Here is a 22,975-nt window from a genome sequence, read left to right on the forward strand (position 1 = left end):
AAAGGGTGAGGTTGAACTCAATGATACATTTAGGGGTTCTGAAACGTCCTCGCCCATAATAGTTGGGAGTGAAGTTCAGAGTTTGGTGTATGTGCAAAGAAGCAAAGTTCGACCACACCAGCTCAATGGACGATGGATCAGTGGGTTAAATACTTGGATAAGAAGTTCGCCCGGCATCTTAAGGAGTGTGCGGAGGACATGACCCAGGTGGTGGCCTTGATTAAGGAGGTAGTCGACCAGGTGGAGGAGAAAGCTACGACCCAGGGACAGGCGGTCCAACATATGAAACACAGCAATTCCTTTGGGCCCTGCCGCAGTTATGAGCATCGCTACCTTACCTGAATTTACTGCAGTAAGAAATGGATTAAGTTGTTGTTTAAACACACGCCAGTTGCTGTCCAGATTATCATGAAATCTGACTCATTAGTGGCTTCAACGACTCCCGTGTTACTTCTGCCAATCTGCAAAATGTTCAAATCTTTGTGGCAGGCTTTTCCCCCCTCAGTGCTTAATACCATCCAACCCTGGCACCATGTAAAGTTTTTGTCAGATAGTCTGATTTATATTACAATAACACTTGTAGCTAAAGCTCTAAATAAATTAACATTAACCATGGGACAACTATATACAAAACAGATGAATAACTGTACAAACATGCACAAGCAACTTCTCTCCCCAGCTTCCCAATCAGTCAGAGGTCACCTGACTCTAACTTTCACTTATATTTTGAAGCTCTTGTGGTCAGTCAGTGAATTACAACATAACATTTAAAATGGAGATGAGGTGGCATCCTCCCCCCCCCCCCCCCCCCGGCGAGTGTCACAAGTCTTTAGAATGCTTTCTGAAAAGGAAGCAGTCTTTGAATATTTTTACGGTAGAGGGGGATAGATTCTTGGTCGGCAAGGGGGTGATAGGTTATTGGGGGTAGACGGATTGGCAGATTCAAGGTTACTGTCATATCAGCCATGATCTTATTAAATGGCGGAACGGCTGGAGGGCTGAATGGTCTACTCCTGCTCCTTGAAGTCAGAGACAGACCCCAAACTCCAGCATTCTCTCTAACTCTTTGGCATTCTATAAAACCTACTTCTTTAACTAAGCTTTTAATCATGTCTGAATATCACCATTAGCTGAATGCTAATTACGGTTTGGTTCCCACACATGCTCCTTGCCACATTCTGCTCCATTAAAATTGCTATATTGTTGCAGGTTGCGCATTTTAACTCCCCCGTGACTTCATCATTTTGCATCTGAATGAAGGTGCAGAATCCCAGAAACAGTAGCTCGACTCCTTGTCCTTGGTCTGACTCATTTACATCCACCACCTGCAACTGCTGTTCCAAGTCCCAGAATTGTTTCATTTTGGTTTACAATGTGTGCGTACCTACCTTCAGGCTGGTTAGATCAGACATTGGGCAGCATGTGATGTCTGGAACACTGTTGTGTACTGGGGTCTCATTACACTGCTCCTCCAGGCACTTGGCAGTATCGGTCAAATAAAACCAAGGTCCTGGTCAGATTCATCATGGTAAGGTGAAATGGATGGGGTGAAAACGGAGGAGGGAGGATGTACTGGAAATGCTGGCTATTCTCAGATTGGATAAGTCACCTAGTGCCGATGGTTTACATCCCTAATTTCTGAAAGAACTGGTGACAGAGACAGCGAATGGCCTTACCATAATCTTCCAACATTCAAATGCAACACCCTTATTCAAGAAAAGATGCAAGCCGGTTACTTTATCCGTAGTAGGTAAGGGTTTAAGAAACAATAAGGAAAAAAACAGGCATTTGTTTAGGTTTGTGTTATTTAAGGAGAGGCAGCATGGATTTGTAAAAGGTCAATTGTGCTGGAGTAATCAAAAGAGGGAGAGGGCCTTAGAGTTTATTGAGAATAAGAGATTGGCCAATTTTTCTGTGAATTCAAGAACATGGCAACATAAAGGTGATGTCCTTCAACAGTTCAGCAAACAATATTATCCAAACTCAACACCAAAGTTTTACGAAAGAGGAAAGTGATTGAATTAAGATACTTGATCAAGGGTTGACTGCCAAGGCTTAAGCTTTCAGTCAGCAGAGTACACTGGGCAGTAATTATAGACAAGATGCCCCCCCCCCAATCACACCCTCCCCAGGAAAGCTAAGAAATACACCATACAACAGAGGGCAGCCAAATCCACCACAATTTCCTCAAGTCCAATTCCTAAGGCTCTACTCAATTAGCTGATTTCTAAGCTAGAGAATGGCCTTAGCAGAAGTGAGGAGAGAATAATCTTGTTCCTAATCACTCACACACCACTGCTGCTAAGAAAGAGGGTGTACAACTCCTAGCAATTTGAGCACGGAGTTCAGCTGTGGTGTCCCTTGATAGCATGGCGTATTCTTTTACTTCTGACCCATGCATCAAGCACTGGAGCAAGACTTAGCAACTCCCTCCTAATATCTGCACTGGAGAAGATAAATGGTTAGTGTTTCCACGAATTAACAAATATTCACAGTCTCCAAAGTTAAAGGAATACTTTTTAATTTTCTGTAACCATCCATCCAAATACATGATCCCCTGATTGCAAGTCAGCTGTTACCCACCAATTCCAGCAAGTGTTCTGTGCATTTAAAATAATGTGATAAATGCACAGGTCCTTCACACAGCCCAATGCAGCTGTTAAATCAGTAACTGGGACATAGTCAGATGAGTTGTATAAAAGTGCGAGGTTTGGCACGTGTCTGTTCACACCATTACCAGGCGAAAGATCTACTGAAATTTCTCTTCATGCCTCTGCCGTTCTGACTCCTGTTGAATCCTCCTCCTCTGTTGAAGGAATGCTTCCTGAATCTGGACCCTCCATCCCATCTTTGATCCTCCAGTTCTGGTAACTTAGTCGCTACAGTGAGCTGCCAGCGACGAGTGTCATGCCAGCTTCCCTGTAAACACAAGGTTAATATATGAATTTGGCTAGGATGAGCACAAAAACCTTGACTGCAGGTGCGATTCATCAGACTTCCTAGACACTTTAATCAAAATAAGGTTCATTCTAAGAATGTAGTTAACATGTATATAGAACATAGAACAATACAGCGCAGTACAGGCCCTTCGGCCCACGATGTTGCACCAAAACAAAAGCAATCTAACCTACACTATGCCATTATCATGCATATGTTTATCCAATAAACTTTTAAATGCCCTCAATGTTGGCGAGTTCACTACTGTAGCAGGTAGGGCATTCCACGGCCTCACCACTCTTTGCGTAAAGAACCTACCTCTGACCTCTGTCCTATATCTATTACCCCTCAGTTTAAAGCTATGTCCCCTCGTGCCAGCCATTTCCATCCGCGGGAGAAGGCTCTCACTGTCCACCCTATCCAACCCCCTGATCATTTTGTATGCCTCTATTAAGTCTCCTCTTAACCTTCTTCTCTCCAACGAAAACAACCTCAAGTCCATCAGCCTTTCCTCATAAGATTTTCCCTCCATACCAGGCAACATCCTGGTAAATCTCCTCTGCACCCGCTCCAAAGCCTCCTATAATGCGGTGACCAGAACTGTACGCAATACTCCAAATGCGGCCGTACCAGAGTTCTGTACAGCTGCAACATGACCTATATATATATATATATTTCATCAATTATTAAAAAAAAGACACCACACAGCTACAGCAATCTATGTACAACACCCATGCACTATGGACTTCCCCCTTAGTTGTCAATTCAATAACAAAATCCAATTAAACCAAAACCACTTTTCAAGGGCGTGGCCCAACACACTGTATTCTCACTTGAATGGGACTGGTCCTGTCCCTGAGATTCTGATCCAGTTTCAACCAGCAGTTTCAAATTCCTTCCAGAAAGCAACTATTTTTAAAATTATCAAGGCAGTTTGCCCACACCCACTCACTGTGCTTTTCATTGGTACAGTTTTTAAAATGAAAACAGAGCAAAGCAGAGAAAACACTTCTTTCTCCTTCTGCAGTCCAAAGTAGTCAAACTGAAACGGGAACCCCATCTCACCTCACAGCATCAGCCCAATGTGCTACAAGTCACATGATAAGATACTAAACCTTTCTGAAAGGGAAACTCGCATGGCACTAGGAACATGGACAATACTCCGCTTGGGTCAGAGATACCAGGAAATTCCAACAAAAATCCAATCTTCAATGGGACAGTTACAGTATTGAAAGGATTTACTTTAATGGAGCGTTAAGATACGAGAGAAGAATCTGCCAGGAGAGAAATGCTGAGGCACATTGCCGAATTATAATTGTGTCAAATAGAAAACTACAAATCAATCATTAACATACAGAAAGATGAATGTACCTTCAAGACTTCCAGAGAATCTTCAGGAATATCGAAACACACACCCTAAACAAGAAGATTCATAGTTAGCCCATTCCATCACCCTGAGCAGGTGGGACATTTATGCAAGATCACAGTTTAAATTTGGCTGCTTCTGCATTCTGAAAGAATCCCAGAGCCCAGTAAATTTTCCAATTAAACTTACACCTAAAATTAATATTACAATTTTTGAAAGCGGTAGAGATTTATTCAAAAGGTTGAACATACGACACAAATATTAATGATAACGGAAAACCACCCAAATCACAGAACTGGTAATACAAGGACAAAAAGGGCAAATATCAGCCAGGGTCGGATTGATAAATCTTGGGAGATAAACATATGGGGAGTGCAGCAGAAAGCCCAGTCTGTGCAGTTGCCTTCCAGCACCTGGAAAAGTCCCATTTTAGCCATGATTTGGGAAGCATGTTAAAATCATCATCCACATGCAGTCACTGAGCACTGTACTGGGCTCATGCCTGAGATTTACCTTAAAGTGCCAAGACGCAGACATCCGGTTGCAGCATGTAGGTGAAGGTTGCATGTTTGGTGGCTCCTGCCTTTTTTCGGCTCTTTGCAACCAGTTTTGTGAAAAAAAAATTTGTGAGAAGCTTTGGGACGGTCTGACGCATTTATAGAATGTCAAAAATCAGAAAAAATAATCCAGGGGAAAAGGGAGTGAATGAAAGTCCGCCACCAAGCATGGTGCTGCAGGTATAAAAATAGCGGGTGGAAGGAGGCCACCTGGTGGAAAAGATGGCTGAAGTGATGGCTGGGGAATTTGTGGGGTTGATCTCAAGATATTTTGAAAGGCATCAGACGGAGTGGGTGGGTGAGACCCTTGCCCCAACGAGAGAGGAGTTGATGAAGACTGGACAAGAGGGAGCAAGGAAAGAAAATGAAGTGGGTGGAGGAGGCATTGTCACGGCCTAGCGACTAGATCACCTCAATGAGTGAGGAGCTGCGGAAGGTGGCAGAGATGAACAGAGAGCTCAGAGCCAAAGTAGAAGATCTGGAGAACAGGTTATGAATGGGCGGCATGATAGCACAGTGGTCAGCATTGTCGCTTCACAGCACAGGGTCCCAGGTTCGATTCCCGGCTTGGGTCACTGTCTGTGCGGAGTCTGCACGTTCTCCTCGTGTCTGCGTGGGTTTCCTCCCACACCCCAAAGACGTGCAGGTTAGGTGGATTGGCCATGGTAAATTGCCCTTAGTGTCTAAAGGGGTTGCATGGGGTTACTGGGTTACGGGTATGGGACGGAGTTGTAGGCTTACAGTGCTCTTTCCAAGGGCACTGTAAATTCTATGTTCTATGAATGCGAAATTTGAGGATCATGGATGTGCCTGAGGGGGTGGAGGGCTGGAGTAATTCACCGAGATACTGGCGAAGTTGCTGGGGATGGGGGGAGGATCCCTCCCAGTACGAATTGGACAGGGCCTACCGGTCGCTCTGGCCGAAACGGAGGCCAAACGAACCGCCGAGAGCTGTGATAGTCTGTTTTCACAGTTTCCAAATGAAGGAGAAGGTGCGTGCAGAGGTGGGCGGAGCAGATGCGTGAGGTGGAGTGGGATGGAAATAGTATATACCGGGATTTTTAAAAAAAATAAGTTTTAGAGTACCCAATTAATTTTTTCCAATTAAGGGGCAATTTAGCGTGGCCAATCCACCTACCCTGCACATTTGTGGGTTGTGGGGATGAAACCCATGCAAACACGGGGAGAAGAACCGGGATCGAACCTGGGATCTCGGCGCTGTGAGGCAGCAATATACCGGGGCTTGACAAACAGAGCTGGCAAGGAGATAGGTGGCTTTCGGTCGGCTAAGGTGGTATTGTATAAACGTAACGTGTGGTTTGGTGTGGTCTACCCGGCGAAGCTAAGGGTCACACACAATGGCACTGACTACTACTGCGAGATGGCGGAAGAGGCGTTTGTGAAGGCAGAAGGGCTGGGAATGGACAGAACTTGGATTTTGATGTTTTTTTCCTTTGTGTACTTTCCCGTTACGGCGGTTATAGTCAACTGTTTTGTGTAACACATGTTTGGGTGGGGATTTATGGTTATTTTGGTTTGGGGGTTTAATTGGAGGTGGGTATTCCCGATGGTGGATATTCCCGATGGTGGATAGGTCGCGGCCATGCTCGCTGGTCCCTTCTGTTCGCAAAAGTGTTGGCCGGGTTCATGGAGGAGATGTGGGGGGGGGGGGGGGGGGGCGCGGATCCATGAAGGTTTTTACATCCGCGGGATAGGGAGTATCCTTTTTTTTTTTACTGGTGCATGAAGTGGACTCAAGGATTTACTTTTTTTGGGTGTGGAAGGCGCTGCTAGCTGGGTTAAAAAAGGCAGAGTATTCGGCGATCGTGATATCGGACCATGCCCTGCGCTGGGTGGATGTGGTCTTGGGAGAAGGGTTCAGCTCAGAGGTTGGCGTGGAGGTTGGATGTGGATTTGTTGACAGACTCAAATTTTTGCATTAAGATGGGGAAAGTCATTGAGGACTTCAACCAAAAAGGGGGAGGTTTCGTCATTAGTGGTTTGGGAGGCACAGGAGGAATGGCAGTGGTTGATAGGAGATTTTGCAGGTCCCGGAGCCGGGACGGTTGGTGAGGAGGAAGGAGTTGCAGGCGAAGTTTGATCTTCTAGCCATTGGGAGGGCGATTCGACAGTTGAAGTGAGCGAGGAGGGTCGTTTAGGAGTATGGTGAGGACAGTTGATTGCTAGTGGGCAGCAGCAAGTGAGATTGTGCGGATTAGGGATGGAACGGGTGGGTTGGTGAATAAGGTGTGTGAGGACTTTTATAGTGGTTTGTATAAATTGGAGCCGCCGGAACACGAGTCGGAGATGGAATTTCTGGAGTGTCCAGAGGTGGGAGGAAGAGAGGGCCACATTGGAGGAACCAATGGGGGCAGAGGAAGTGCAGGCAGCAATAGGAAATGCAGCCGGGCAAGTCACCGGGGCAGGATGTGGAATTTTATGAAACATTTAATGATATGTTGGCATCAGTGATGGTCATCTCATTACTACTCCAAAAGGTGAAGATCCGGTAGGGTGTAGCCCATTTCTCGACTGAATGTGGACGCTAAGATATTGGGCGAGGTGTTGGGGGTGAGGCTGGAGCAATGCCTTGCGAAGGTGGTGGGTGGTTTGTCAAGGGCAAGTAGCTGCCGTCAAATGTGCGACGGCTGAACGTGGTGCTTAAGGGAGCTGGAGATGGCATTAGATGCGGAAGAGTTTGACAGAGTGGAGTTATTGGTTTGCGGTGCTGGAGAAGTTTGGGATTGGGCCTAAGTTTGTGGCATGGGTGAAATTGTTATACAAAGGATCCGACAGATTGTGTGTGGACGAACGATATCAATTCGGGGTACTTTCCACTATTTCCGGAAACAAAGCAGGGATGCCCCATGTCCTATGGAAGGGGAGGGGTTGCTGGAACACAGGGTGTCTCTGTAAACGGACGATCTGCTGCTATACATCACGGACCCAGATTCAGTGAGGGACATAATGGGATCGCTAAAGAAATTTGGGGCATTTTCGGGGTATAAGTTAAATTTAGGGAAGAGCGAATATTTTGTGGTGTCTTCAGGTGCACAGGGTTGCCATTCTGGGTAGCGACAACTCATTGTAGATATTTTAGGGGTGCAGATGGTGCAGGACTGGCCGCGACTTTGCAAATTTAATTTCGCGAGCCTGGTGGGGAGGGTCAATGAGTACTTGGTACAGTGGGATAGTCTCCCCATGTCGCTGGAAGGTCGACTGCAGACGGTAAAAATGAACATTCTGCCAAGGTTCTTGTTTCTTGTTCCAGTATCTGCCATTCTTTTGAAGCCGGCTGTTTGAGGGGGTGGAAGATAGCGAGCGGTGTGGGAGGGGCTCAGCCAATCGTGTTCATATGTTCCGGTCCTGCCCAAAGTTGGAGTAATTTCAGGGGTCACTTTTCAGCACCATGTCTGAGGTCCGAACCGGGTCCCCTGGAGGCCATATTCGGGGTGTCAGACCTGCTGGAGCTGCAGAGGTTGATGTTTTACCCTTCGCCTCACTGATTGCTCACAGGCGGGTTCTGCTGGGGTGACAGTCATCTTCTCCGGCCTATGCCTCGGTGTGGCTGGGAGATCTAATGGAGTTCCTGTATTTGGAGAAGGTGAAATTTACTCTGAAAGGGACAGATGTGAGGTTCCACCATAGTTGGGGTTTGTTTATCTTACATTTTGGGGAATCTGGTTGCTGTCAAGGGCTGAAAGAACAGCTGGGAGAGGCAGTGGAAAACAAAGTGAAGAGGATGAGATTCCTAAAGGGTAAATGGCATGTTGTGGGTGAAGATGGCAGTGGCGTTGGGTATGTACCTTCCAAAAATGTTAAAAATCTGAATTAAAATACTTCTATTTTCAGGGGCCTGGAGCTTTGGAAAGGACTGTTTCTGTTAAAAGTATTTTAATTCAAATTTTTTACATTTTTGGAACGTACAAACAAATCAGATTCTATACGTAATAGAAGAAAGAACTGAACTGCTTGGCCATTTTTCCATTAACTGGATACAGGAATCGTGTGTGGAAGTGGACATAGGTAGGGTGCTCGCTCGAAGGGTCAGTGCAGACACGATGGGCCGATTGGCCTCAATCTGTACTGTAGGGAGTCAACGACTCTTGGTCCAGCTTGTAGCTATAGATTTCAAGGGTACAACAGTGTCACATTACCTGTACATTGCCAACATACCATTTTACCCTTCAGGAATGTCATCCTCTTCACTTTGTTTTCCACTGCCTCTCCCAGCTGTTCTTTCAGCCCTTGCCATGCATAACTGATATTGTGTAGCTCTGTTGAACAATCCAACACCATTGTTGTATACCCCTGAGACAGAATATGCATGTTAATCTTCAAGTTAATGAAGGCAAACAAACATAGCGACACACATCAAATACAAGCAAACAATTATTTTTGGTTCGAACATGTTAGAAATAGGTTGGCATTTTATTCAAGATAGTTTCTCATTTTGGATTTTCAAAAGACTTTTATTAAGGCACCATATGATAGCCTCATGAGTGAGGTCAGAGTGCACACAGTCACAGAGCAGGAAACAGAATGGATTGCAAATTGTCTAAAACAAATGCAGAAATTGAGGTTGTTAAAGGTTTTCAAACGTTAAAGTTTGTCAAACTAGTGATGGGTGGTTTACAAGGATTGGTACTGGGACCAGCGGTGTCCACCATTTACATAAATGATTTGGGAATTGGCAGCATGGTGGCGCAGTGGGTTAACCCTGCTGCCTCACGGCGCCGAGGTCCCAGGTTCGATCCCAGCTCTGGGTCACTGTCCGTGTGGAGTTTGCACATTCTCCCCATGCTTGCGTGGGTTTCGCCCCCACAACCCAAAGATGTGCGGTTAGGTGGATTGGCCACGCTAAATTGTCCCTTAATTGGAAAAATGAATTGGGTACTCTAAGTTTATATTTTAAAAAATAAAAAAAATGATTTGGGAATCAGAAGTGCAAACAAGATCAACAGTTAGTTAGAAGTATAATTAATATCGAAGAAAACCGTGACAAAATACATGACATGAACAAACATGCAGAATGGATAATGGATTTTTGTATAGGGTGAGCATGAGGTGGTACATTTTGATAGGTGGAATAAGGGGGTAATTTGCATCACAAAATATTGATTTAAAAACCGTGGTATTGGGGTATGAGAGACAGGAGTCAAAAGCAAAATACTGCGATGCTGGAGATCAAAAGTAAAAACAAAGTGCTGGAAAATCTCTGCCTATTTGGCAGGTCATAGTCAATGTGACTTCTTCAGAACTGGACTCGAAACGTTGACTCTTCCTCTTCCCCAGCATTTTCTTTTTATTCAAAGAAAACAAGTTGCGTCACACTTGTATAGAACTTTACTTACACCATTCTTTGGTGTAGTGAGCACACAGTTTAGGTCTCCATACAATGTAATGCTGTAAAAAGGACATGAAAGCATTGGAGCAGGTACAAAAATGATTTCCGGGAATGCTATTAGAGCTAAAACATTCTGCCCATCAGGAAAAATTGAACAAGAATAGATATGCTTATAAGTAGAAATGAACGAAAAAGGCAGAAGGGTTCACATTGAGAACAAAGAGCAGCATGGATCAGCTGTAAAACTTTATTTAATTTCATTGATGTAATATCACATGTAATTTTCAGTTTCAACATCAATGAGTTTACCTCACAGTGAGTCGACATAATGACCGAGGCTAAGCAAGGATCAGCTAGAGGTGGCCTTCCACTGCAGGGTCATGGTGAGGTACAGGAAGCAGTGGGATTAGTTTGCGATTATAGAGTTGTGGAAATCTTGTGGATAGATCGAAGCCCAGCAACAGTGCGATACATATTTAGGTGAAGGACTGGAGTTGAAATCAGCTTTACATTCTTCTTTCCTCGTCTTGTGGTGTGATAGGGGCAGTGACGCACCCTGATCACAGCCCCCAGGTGAGACAGCTATCTCCAATATAGCTGTGTGAATAATGAACCTGTTACCATGCCCTGAAGGAGCTCTTTGCCACAGTGAGGAATAAGCTTCATGCAGCTGCAGTAATGCTTACCGCATCGGAGTTAAGAAGGGAACGCTGTTCAATGCTCCGTGCCCCAGAGATGTGTGCCAATGCAGCAGCCAACGCCTCCGATGCTCCTCGCTGCTCAATCAAGTTTTCTGCAGCGGAACGGAAACGTTCAATTGCTGCTGCCGGAATGGAATCCATAGACCTTTCAAACACAAAGACAAAACACTTGGCTAGTGGATCTCACTGATTCTGACTCTAGTTTTCTTATTCATTCACTAGTCAATACTTTACCCCAGTGGAGTCCCACTTCTCCACCACCCACAAAAAACCCATTTCCCGAAAACTCGTCATTTACTTGTTTTGTATTAAGAGTTTTGTTAAAGCTTTTTGTCTTGCAGTCAGATTGTATGTACATGAACACACACTATGCCAGTTTCAGCTAAACAAAGCAATGATAGCCATTCACTGGTTTATTCCTCAGCGCAAGATCTTACCCAGAGTCAAGTCCTGGTTTATTTTCAAACAATGCTCTGCTCGGCATAGAACATAGAACGATACTGCGCAGTACAGGCCCTTCGGCCCACGATGTTGCACCGAAACAAAAGCCATCTAACCTACACTATGCCATTATCATCCATATGTTTATCCAATAAACGTTTAAATGCCCTCAATGTTGGCGAGTTCACTACTGTTGCAGGTAGGGCATTCCACGGCCTCACTACTCTTTGCGTAAAGAACTTACCTCTGACCTCTGTCCTATATCTATTACCCCTCAGTTTAAAGCTATGTCCCCTCGTGCCAGCCATTTCCATCCGCGGGAGAAGGCTCTCACTGTCCACCCTATCTAACCCCCTGATCATTTTGTATGCCTCTATTAAGTCGCCTCTTAACCTTCTTCTCTCCAACGAAAACAACCTCAAGTCCATCAACCTTTCCTCATAAGATTTTCCCTCCATACCAGGCAACATCCTGGTAAATCTCCTCTGCACCCGCTCCAAAGCCTCCACGTCCTTCCTATAATGCGGTGACCAGAACTGTACGCAATACTCCAAATGTGGCCGTACCAGAGTTCTGTACAGCTGCAACACTGAGCTGACTCCGGAGCTCAATCCCTCTACCAATAAAGGCCAACACTCCATAGGCCTTCTTCACAACCATATCAACCTGGGTGGCAACTTTCAGGGATCTATGTACATGGACACCTAGATCCCTCTGCTCATCCACACTTCCAAGAACTTTACCATTAGCCAAATATTCTGCATTCCTGTTATTCCTTCCAAAGTGAATCACCTCACACTTCTCTACATTAAACTCCATTTGCCACCTCTCAGCCCAGCTCTGCAGCTTATCTATGTCCCTCTGTAACCTGCTACATCCTTCCACACTGTCGACAACACCACCGACTTTAATGTTGTCTGCAAATTTACTCACCCACCCTTCTGCGCCTTCCTCTAGGTCATTGATAAAAATAACAAACAGCAACGGCCCCAGAACAGATCCTTGTGGTACTCCACTTGTGACTGTACTCCATTCTGAACATTTCCCATCAACCACCACCCTCTGTCTTCTTTCAGCTAGCCAATTTCTGATCCACATCTCTAAATCACCCTCAATCCCCAGCCTCCGTATTTTCTGCAATAGCCTACCGTGGGGAGCCTTATCAAACGCTTTACTGAAATCCATATACACCACATCAACTGCTCTACCCTCGTCTACCTGTTCAGTCACCTTCTCAAAGAACTCGATAAGGTTTGTGAGGCATGACCTACCCTTCACAAAGTCATGCTGACTATCCCTGATCATATTATTCCTATCTAGATGATTATAAATCTTGTCTCTTATAATCCCCTCCAAGACTTTACCCACTACAGACGTGAGGCTCACCGGTCTATAGTTGCCGGGGTTGTCTCTGCTCCCCTTTTTGAACAAAGGGACCACATTTGCTATCCTCCAGTCCTCTGGCACTATTCCTGTAGCCAATGATGACATAAAAATCAAAGCCAAAGGTCCAGCAATCTCTTCCCTGGCCTCCCAGAGAATCCTAGGATAAATCCCATCAGGCCCCGGGGACTTATCTATTTTCAGCCTGTCCAGAATTGCCAACACCTCTTCCCTATGTACCTCAATGCCATCTATTCTAATAGCCTGGGTCTCAGCATTCTCCTCCACAACATTATCTTTTTCCTGAGTGAATACTGACGAAAAATATTCATTTAGTATCTCGCCTATCTCTTCAGACTCCACACACAACTTCCCATCCCTGTCCTTGACTGGTCCTACTCTTTCCCTAGTCATTCGCTTATTCCTGACATATCTATAGAAAGCTTTTGGGTTTTCCTTGATCCTACCTGCCAAATACTTCTCATGTCCCCTCCTTGCTCGTCTTAGCTCTCTCTTTAGATCCTTCCTCGCTACCTTGTAACTATCCATCGCCCCAACTGAAACTTCACACCTCATCTTCACATAGGCCTCCTTCTTCCTCTTAACAAGAGATTCCACTTCTTTGGTAAACCACGGTTCCCTCGCTCTACGCCTTCCTCCCTGCCTGACCGGTACATACTTATCAAGAACACGCAGTAGCTGATCCTTGAACAAGCTCCACTTATCCAGTGTGCCCAACACTTGCAGCCTACTTCTCCACCTTATCCCCCCCCCCCCCCCCCCCCCCAAGTCACGTCTAATGGCATCATAATTGCCCTTCCCCCAGCTATAACTCTTGCCCTGCGGTGTATACTTATCCCTTTCCATCATTAACGTAAACGTCACCGAATTGTGGTCACTGTCCCCAAAGTGCTCTCCTACCTCCAAATCCAACACCTGGCCTGGTTCATTACCCAAAACCAAATCCAACGTGGCTTCGCCTCTTGTTGGCCTGTCAACATATTGTGTCAGGAAACCCTCCTGCACACACTGTACAAAAAACGACCCATCTAATGTACTCGAACTATATATTTTCCAGTCAATATTTGGAAAGTTAAAGTCTCCCATAATAACTACCCTGTTACTTTCGATCTTATCCAGGATCATCCTCGCCATCCTTTCCTCTACATCCCTAGAACTATTTGGAGGCCTATAGAAAACTCCCAACAGGGTGACCTCTCCTTTCCTGTTTCTAACCATCAGTTACTATCAGTTAACTATCAGTTACAATTAACTGATGCATTCTCCATGGCAATGCCGCTACCAAACATAGAGTTCACTGAGCAATCAACACGCTCTTCTCAAACTGCAGTCAGGGCCCTTCCTATTAATTCCCTTATTTCTCCTTTCTTTATTTTTGCTGTTACTATTTTGATCCATGGATGCTTAATGGACATATAGAGCAGGGGAAATGTGGAACTCAAAGGTTATAACATAGTACACTGTGCTAGCAGTGGACAGCAGAACTCAAGAATTTTCAGCACCCGGGAGAGCATTGGGACTCAGTTTGATTGGTTCGCTGGTGGGCTAAAGATAATATTCTGTTGGTAAAAGGCAGTAGGCTGATTTTCAGAGAGCCAGTTTGAATCCTGCAGTTTGAATAGGGAAGCATCTGCTCTCTCTCCCTTGTTCTCTCCAGAAAAGCTGCTGTATTTCTGAAACTGCAGAGACAGAATGAATCTAGTGAAAACCCCAAATTGAAAGCCTAAATTTAAGGAAGGTCATAGAATTTACAGTGCAGAAGGAGGCCATTCGGCCCATCGAGTCTGCACCGGCCCTTGGAAAGAGCACCCTACTTAAGCCCACACCTCCACCCTGTCCCCGTAACCCCACCTAAGCTCTTTGGACACTAAGGGCAATTTATCACGGCCAATGCAACTAACCTGCACACCTTTGGACTGTGGGAGGAATCCGGAGGAAACCCACGCAGACAAGGGGAGAACGTGCAGACTCCGCACAGTGACCCAAGCCAGGAATCGCACCTGGGACCTGGTGCTGTGAAGCAACTATGCTAACCACTATGCTACTGTACTGCCCTTTGTCATGCTTGGTTTCATTGGTTAGAACATTGGATACAGGAGTTGGGACATCTTGCTAAAGTTGTACAAGACATTAGTAAGGCCACACCTGGAATACAGTGTACAGTTCTGGTCACCCTATTATAGAAAGGACATTATTAAACGGGAAAGAGTGCAGAAAAGATTTACTAGGATGCGACCAGGACTTAATAGTTTGAGTTATGAGACGTTGGAAAGACTAGGACTTTTTTCCCTGGAGCATAGGAGGTTTGTGGGTGATATGATAGAGGTCTATAAAATAATTAGGGGCATAGATAAGGTAGATAGACAACATCTTTTCCCCAATGTAGAGGAGTCTAGAACTAGAGGGCACAGTTTTAAGGTGGGGGATACCGTGATTTTTTTCACAGAGGGCAGTGTGTGTCTGGAATGAGCTGCCGGAGGCAATAGTAGAGGTGGGTCTAATTTTGACTTTTAAAAAGCATTTAGACAGTTATATGGGAAAACTGGATATAGAGGGCATTTCATAGATTATCATAGAATTTACAGTGCAGAAGGAGGCCATTCGGCCCATCGAGTCTGCACAGGCTCTTGGAAAGAGCACCCTACCCAAGGTCCACACCTCCACCCTATCCCCATAACCCAATAACCCCACCCAACACTAAGGGCAATTTTGGACACTAAGGGCAATTTATCATGGCCAATCCACCTAACCTGCACATCTTTGGACTGTGGGAGGAAACCGGAGCACCCGGAGGAAACCCACGCACACACGGGGAGGATATGCAGACTCCGCACAGACAGTGACCCAAGCCGGAATCGAACCTGGGACCCTGGAGCTGTGAAGCAATTGTGCTATCCACAATGCTACCGTGCTGCATTTGGGACTAGTTTAGTACTAAAAACTGGCCGACATGGCCAAGTTGGGCCGAAGAGCCTGTTTTCATGCGATGACTCGAAGGTATGCTATAAGACATTCATCTGAAACAAAGACTTGTGTCCCTTTCATTATTGGGGTGGGTGGGGTTTAGGTGGGTGAGGGGGATTGCAATTAAATAGCAGTTAACCTATTATATTTGCTGCATATTTCAGTATAGTTGTCATTCATAAACTTAATTGTTTTAAATATACAAACTTGCTGACTATAATTGGACTGCTAAGGGCCAAAGACGTCGCATGATTTTCTAGGACTTATTTATTAAATTCCGGGTGAAGTGGGGCTGGAATTGACTGTGCACGAGACTCGGGGGTCGTAACGGGGCAGCACAGTTGCTTCACAGCTCCAGGGTCCCAGGTTCAATTCCCGGCTTGGGTCACTGTGTGCGGAGGCTGCACGTTTTCCCCGTGTCAGCGTGGGTTTCCTCCGGGTGCTCCGGTTTCCTCCCACAGTCCAAAGACGTGCGGGTTAGGTGTATTGGCAATGCTAAAATTGCCCTTAGTGTCTAAAAAGGTTAAGTGGGTTACTTGGAGGGGTGGGCTTAGGTAGGGTGCTCTTTCCAAGGGTCGGTGCAGAATCGATGGGCCAAATGGCCTCCTTCTGTACATGTAAATTCTATGATTCTATGCGACATTGTCTAAGATTGTTTCCCGCCATTGGTATTGTGAATTGTCCTGATGAGTGCATACTAAAAGCTTCGACAAAATGTCTTTTTACAGCAATAAGGAAGTTCTGTACGACCAAAAAAAACTCTTATTAAATTAGTTCATGGGATGTGGGCGTCACTGGCATGGCCAAAATTTATTGCACACCCCCCAACTGTCCTCAAAACAGCGGTGGTGAGTTGCCTTCTTGAAACGCTGCAATCCATGTCATGTAGGTACACCTTGAGTGCTGTTAGGGAGAGAGTTCCAGGTTTTTGACCCAGCAACAGTAAAGAAACAGCGAGTCAGGATGGTGTGTAGCTTGGAGGGAAACTTCCAGGTGGTGGTGTTCCCATGTATCTGCTGACCTTGTCTTTCTAGATGAAACTAAAGGTCTTTTGCCAACTGGCTGGTTGAGATCGATAGCCATAATTTGGGGAGCCAGGAGGAGAGTTAACTTTCCACAGGATTCGCAACCTATGACCCACTCTTGTATTTATATGGCTTATGCGTCCCCCACCCCCCCCCCCCCCGCAGAGTACGACAGGAGCTGGGAGTTCACACAGAGCACGTGAGGAGCCGGGAGTTCACAAAGAGTGCGTGAGCAGCCAGGAGTTCACAAAGAGCATGAGAGAAGCTGGGAATTCACAGTGAGAGAGAAGCTGGGAATTCACAAAGAGTGCAAGAGAAGGCGGGTTGATAAAAGGAGCGTGGGACTGAGCACAGAGATTGAAAACAGCACAAAAATTCATTGAGAAATCAGTGCTGGCATAGAATTTGGAGCTCTCGTGGTGATGCCGTATTTCAAGTGACACGGCACAAGTGGGAGCAGCTGATTAGGTGACTACGGTCAGCTAAGTATTTACTACATCAATTGCTTAAGAGTTTGTACGGCCTTTGTTTTATGGTTTAAAAGGGCTATATTCTGTATTAACGAGTAGCAGGAAGGGGCCATGGAGTAATTGATAGTATTTGATTTGAAGCACTTTCCAAAAGAACAAAATAGCACAGAAACGGGCGCTTCGGCCCTCCAAGCTTGTACCAGACATGATACCAACCTTGGCCAAAACCCTCAGCACTTCCTAGTGCTGTATCCCCTACATCCATATATTTGTCAAGATGCCTTTTGCCGTTAATGTATCTGCTTCCACAACCTCCCCTGGTAACGTGTTCCAAGCACTCACCACCCCCTGCGTAAAAAAACCACCTCGGACATCCCCTTTAAACTTTGCCCCACGGACTTTAAACCTCTGCCCCCTGGTGACTGACCCCTCCACCCTGGAAAAGAGTGCCTGCTCACCCACGCCTCTCAGGCAGGTCACCCCCTCAACCTCCGTCTTTCTAATGAAAACAGTCAGTCTATTCAGCCTCTCTACATAGCTAGCACCCTCCAGACCAGGCAACATCCTGGTAAACCTCCTCTGCACCCTCTCCAAAGCCTCCACATTTTCTGGTAGTGTGGCAACCAGAATTACACGCAATATTCAAAGCTCCTCCTGCTCCTTGTGGGAAGCCGGGAAAAGTTACAGTGCAATCGGCCATCAAGACGTAGGAGCAGTAGACCGTTCAGCCCATCGGGTTTGCTCCGTTATTCAACGAGATTGTTGCCTGGGATGGAACATTTAAGTTATGGAGAGGTTGGATAGCCTTGGGTTCTTTTCTTTGCGAGCAGAGAAGATTGAAGGGCATCCTGATTGATATGTACATGATTATGAGGGGCATGGACAGGGTGGATAGGGAGCAGCTGTTCCCCTTAGTTGAAGGTCAGTTTCGAGGGGCACAAGTTCAAGGCAGGAGTTTTAAGGTAAACCTTTTTACCCAGAGGCGGTGACGGTCTGGAATGCACTGCCTGGGAGGGTGGTAGAGGTGGTTGCCTCACATCCTTTAAAAAGTACAAAATAATAATAATCGCTTATTGTCACAAGTAGGCTCCATTGAAGTTACTGTGAAAAGCCCCTAGTCGCCACATTCCGGCACCTGTTCGGGGAGGCCAGTACAGGAATTGAACCCGCGCTGCTGGCCTTAGTTCTGCATTACAAGCCAGCTGTTTAGCCCACTGTGCTAAACCAGCCCCAGGTGTGGATGAGCACTTGGCAGGTTACAAGATTCAAGGCTATGGTCCAAGTGCTGGCAATGGGATTAGGTAGGTAGGTGAAGTGTTTTTCATGCATCGGTGCAGACTTGATGGGCCGAAGGGCCTCTTTTGCGCTGTATTATTCTGTGATCTTGAGATCTGGCTGATAAGATATGATAATCCTCAACTTCACTTTCCCACCTTATCCCCATAACTCTAGATTTTGTTACTGATTAAATATTTGTCCATCTCAGCCTTGAACATACTTAGCAACACAGCCGCTATGCCCTCGGCGGTAAAGATAGTCAACATCTTCTCCCCAAGGTAGAGGAGTCGAGAACTAGAGGGCAGTTTTAAGGTGAGGTAGAGGGGGGGGGGGGGGGGGGGGGGGGGAATACAAAGGGGTCCAGAGGGGTCATTTTTTCCACAGAGGGTGGCGAGTGTCTGGGATGAGTTGCCAGAGGCAATAGTAGAGGTGGGTACAATTTTGACTTTTAAAAAGCATTTAGACGATATATGGGAAAACTGGGTATAGAGGGATATGGGCCAAATCCGGGCATGGACAAGTTGGGCCGGAGAGCCTGTTTTCATACTGTAAACCTCCATGACTCTAAGGTATGCTACAATACAACCATCTAAAACAAAGACTTTTATCCCGTTCATTATTTTTACACCCTCTTCTCACCTGTGTTTGTGTTTTATGGATGCCTGCATTGAGGGTGGGGAGAGATTAAGTGGGGGAGGGGGACTGCAATTAAATAACAGTTAACCCATTATATTTGCTGCATATTTAAGTATAGTTGTCATTCATAAACTTAATTGAAAAGTAGGGAACACAGCCTCTATGTCCTCTGCGGTAAAGATTTCCACAGATTCACTAATCTCAAAAGAAATACCCCCTCATTCTGGTCTTAATTATTCTGAGATTATGCCCTCTGGTCCTCTAATCTTCCACAAGGGAAAATAGCCTTTCAGAATCTACGCCCTTGAGAATGTCTCATTAAGGCCACCTCTCATTCTACTAAACTCCAATGAGTGCAAACCCAACCTACTCAACCTCTCTTCATAAGGTCGATAAATCCCCAGGGCCTGATAATCTACATCCTAGAATACTTAAGGAAGTGACCCTAGAAATAGTGGATGCATTGGCAGTCATCTTCCAAAATTCTATAGCCTCTAGAACATTTCCGACAAATTGGAGGGTAGCTAATGTAATCCCACTCCTTGAAAAGAGACCTCGGGAGAAAGCAGGGAATTATAGACCAGTCAGCCTTACGTCAATAGTGCCATTAAAAACGATTTAATAGCAGAGCACTTGGGAAACAGTGGCAGGTTCGTAGAGCCAACATGGATTTACGAAAGGGAAATCTTGGGAAATCTATTTGTTACATCATACAATCCAGACAGTGCAGGAGGCCATTCAGCCATTCAAGTCTGCACCGACTCGTCGAAAGACCACCCGACCTTCGCCCAATCCCCCGCCCCAAGGACAATTTAGCATGGCCAATCCACCCTGCTGCGGGAGGAAACCAGGGCACCCGGAGCAAACCCACGCAGACGGAGGGAGGAGATGCAAACTCTACATAGAAAGTCACCCACGGTCAGAATCAAATGCAGGTCTCTGGTGCTGCGAGACAACGGTGCTAACCACTGTGGCACTGTGCCATCTCAAAGAATCTCAGTAAAGTTGATGAAGGAACCAGTGAATGTGGTTTATTTGGACTTTCAGAAGACTTTCGATAAGGTCCCACATAATAGATTGGTATGTAGAATTAAAGCGCATGGCATTGGGCGTGGTGTACTGAGACAGATAGAAAACTGGTTGGCACACAGGAAACAAAGATCATGAATAAATGGATCTTTTTCCAAGTGCAGGCAGTGACTACTGGGGTACAACAGGAATCAGTGCTAGGACCCAGCTATTCACAATGTCATGATTTAGATGAGGTAACATCTCTCAATCAGCAGACGACACAAAACTGGGTGGGAAAGTGAGCGGTGAGGTGCTTCAGTATTATTTGAACAAGTTGAATGAGTGGGCAAATGCATGGCAGATGCCGTATAATTCTAAGTGTGGTAGCAAGCTGTAATTATAAGACCATAAAACATAGGAGCAGAATTAGGCCACTCGGCCCAATATCTGGCTATGTTTCTCATCCCCATTCTCCTGCCTTCATAGAATTTACAGTGCAGAAGGAGGCCATTCGGCCCATCGAGTCTGCACCGGCTCTTGGAAAGAGCACCCCACCCAAGATCAACACCTCCACCCTATCCCCATAACCCAGCAAACCCACCCAACGCTAAGGGTAATTTTGGACACTAAGGGCAATTTATCATGGCCAATCCACCTAACCTGCACGTCTTTGGACTGTGGGAGGAAACCGGAGCACCCGGGAGGAAACCCACGCACACACGGGGAGGATGTGCAGACTCCGCACAGACAGTGACCTAAGCCGGAATCGAACCTGGGACCCTGGAGCTGTGAAACAATTGTGCTATCCACAATGCTACCGCCTTCCCCCCATAATCAAGAACCTATCTATCTCTGTCTTAAAGACACTCAGTGATTGGCCTCCACAGCCTTCTGCGGCAAAGAGTGCCACAGATTCACCACCCTCTGGCTGAAGAAATTCCTCATCTCGGTTTTGAAGGATCGTCCATTAGTCTGAGATTGTGTCCTCTGCTTCCAGTTGTTCCTACAAATGGAAACATTCTCTCCACGTTAACTCTATTCAGGCCTCGCAGTATCCCGAAAGTTTCAATAAAATCCCCCCTCATCCTTTTAAACTCCAACGAGTACAGATCCAGAGTCCCCAACCGTTCCTCATGCGGCAAGTTTTTCATTCCAGGGATCATTCTTGTGAACCTCTTCTGGACCCTTTCCAAGGCCAGCATATCTTTCCTTAGATACGGGGCCCAAAACGGCTCACAATACTCCAAATAAGGTCTGACCAAAGCCTTATAAAGCCTCAGAAGTACATCCCTAGTCTGTATTCTAGCCTTCTTGACATGAATGCTAACATTGCATTTGCCTTAACTGCCGACTGAACCTGCACGTTAACCTTCAGAGAATCGTGAACAAGGACTCCCAAGTCCCTTTGTGCTTCTGATTTCCTAAGCATTTCCCCATTTAGAAAATAGTTTATGCCTAAATTCCTCCTTCCAACCTCACACTTTTCCACATTTTATTTCATTTGCCACTTCATTGCCCACTCTCCTAGCATGTCCTTCTGCAGCCCCCTTGCTTCCTCAATACTACCTGTCCCTCTACAGATCTTTGTATCATCTGCAAACTTAGCAACAGTGCCTTCAGTTCCTTCTTCCAGACCATTAATATATATTGTGAAAAGTTGTGGTCCCAGCACAGACCCGAGACACACCACTAGTCACCAGCTGCCATCCTGAAAAACACCCCTTTACCCCACTCTCTGCCTTCTCCAGTCAGCCAATCCTCTATCCATGCCAGGATCTTACCCGAAACATCATGGGCTCTTAACTTATTTAACAATCTCCCATGTGGCACCTTGTCAAAGGCCTTCTGGAAATCTAAATAAATCACGTCCACTGGTTCTACTTTGTCTAACTTCCTTGTTACCTCCTCAAAGAACTCGTACAGATTTGTCAGACATGACCTCCCTTTGACAAAGCCGTGCTGACTCAGTCCAATTTAACCATGCACTTCCAAGTTCTCCGCAATCTCATCTTTAATAACAGACTCTAAAATATTACCAATAACCGAAGTCAGGCTAACCGGCCTATAATTTCCGTCTTCTGCCTCCCTCCCTTTTTAAACAGCAGTGTTACATGAGCCACTTTCCAGTCCTCTGGGACTCTTCCTGCCTCCAGTAATCCCTGAAATATCACCACCGATGCCTCCACAATCTCCTCAGCTACCTTTTTTAGGACCCTGGGGTGTAGTCCATCCGGTCCAGGTGACCTATCCACCTTCAGACCTTTCAGTTTCTCCAGAACCTTCTCCTTAGTGATGGCCACTGCACTCACCTCTGCCCCTGATTCTCCTGGAGCTCTGCCATCCCACTGAAAATGAAATGAAAATCGCTTATTGTCACAAGTAGGCTTCCCTTATGGGAACAGCCTCCCCGAACAGGCGCCGGAATGTGGCGACTAGAGGCTTTTCACAGTAACTTCATTTGAAGCCTACTTGTGACAATAAGCGATTTTCATTTCATTTTCAGTGGGATGGCAGAGCTCCAGGAGAATCAGGGGCAGAGGTGAGTGCAGTGGCCATTACTAAGGAGAAGGTTCTGGGGAAACTGAAAGGTCTGAAGGTGGATTGGTCACCTGGACCGGATGGACTACAGTGTCTTCCACTGTGAAAACTGATGCAAAGTAACTACTCAGTTCATCTGCCATTTCTTTGTTTCCTATTATTGCTTCTCCAGCCACGTTCTCCAGCGGTCCAATGTCAATTTTTCCTCTTTCTTACCTTTTATATATTGAAAGAAATTCTTTCCATCTTCTTTTATATTACTAGCTAGCTTGCACTCATCTTTCATCTTCTCGCCCCTTA

General features: G+C 45.8%; 1 protein-coding gene across 4 annotated transcripts in view; it reads right to left on the reverse strand.

Moving 5' to 3' along the window:
* Positions 1 to 2,504: 2,504 nt before the first annotated feature.
* The window catches only part of LOC140392939 (nucleolar RNA helicase 2-like), a 167,829-nt gene continuing 147,358 nt past the window's right edge, over positions 2,505 to 22,975 (reverse strand). For 3 of the 4 annotated variants that reach the window (XM_072478724.1, XM_072478727.1, XM_072478726.1), the window contains 4 exons: positions 10,894 to 11,053; positions 9,037 to 9,171; positions 4,309 to 4,353; positions 2,505 to 2,919 (listed from right to left, as the gene is read on the reverse strand). In XM_072478724.1, the coding sequence (XP_072334825.1) occupies positions 2,734 to 2,919; positions 4,309 to 4,353; positions 9,037 to 9,171; positions 10,894 to 11,053 (526 nt within the window). In that variant the 3' untranslated portion in view covers positions 2,505 to 2,733. The remainder of the gene's footprint in view (positions 2,920 to 4,308; positions 4,354 to 9,036; positions 9,172 to 10,893; positions 11,054 to 22,975) is intronic. The other variant, XM_072478725.1, reaches the window with a different exon arrangement.

This window comes from Scyliorhinus torazame, chromosome 16, assembly GCF_047496885.1.
Source record: "Scyliorhinus torazame isolate Kashiwa2021f chromosome 16, sScyTor2.1, whole genome shotgun sequence".
Classification (NCBI taxonomy): Eukaryota; Metazoa; Chordata; class Chondrichthyes; order Carcharhiniformes; family Scyliorhinidae; genus Scyliorhinus; species Scyliorhinus torazame.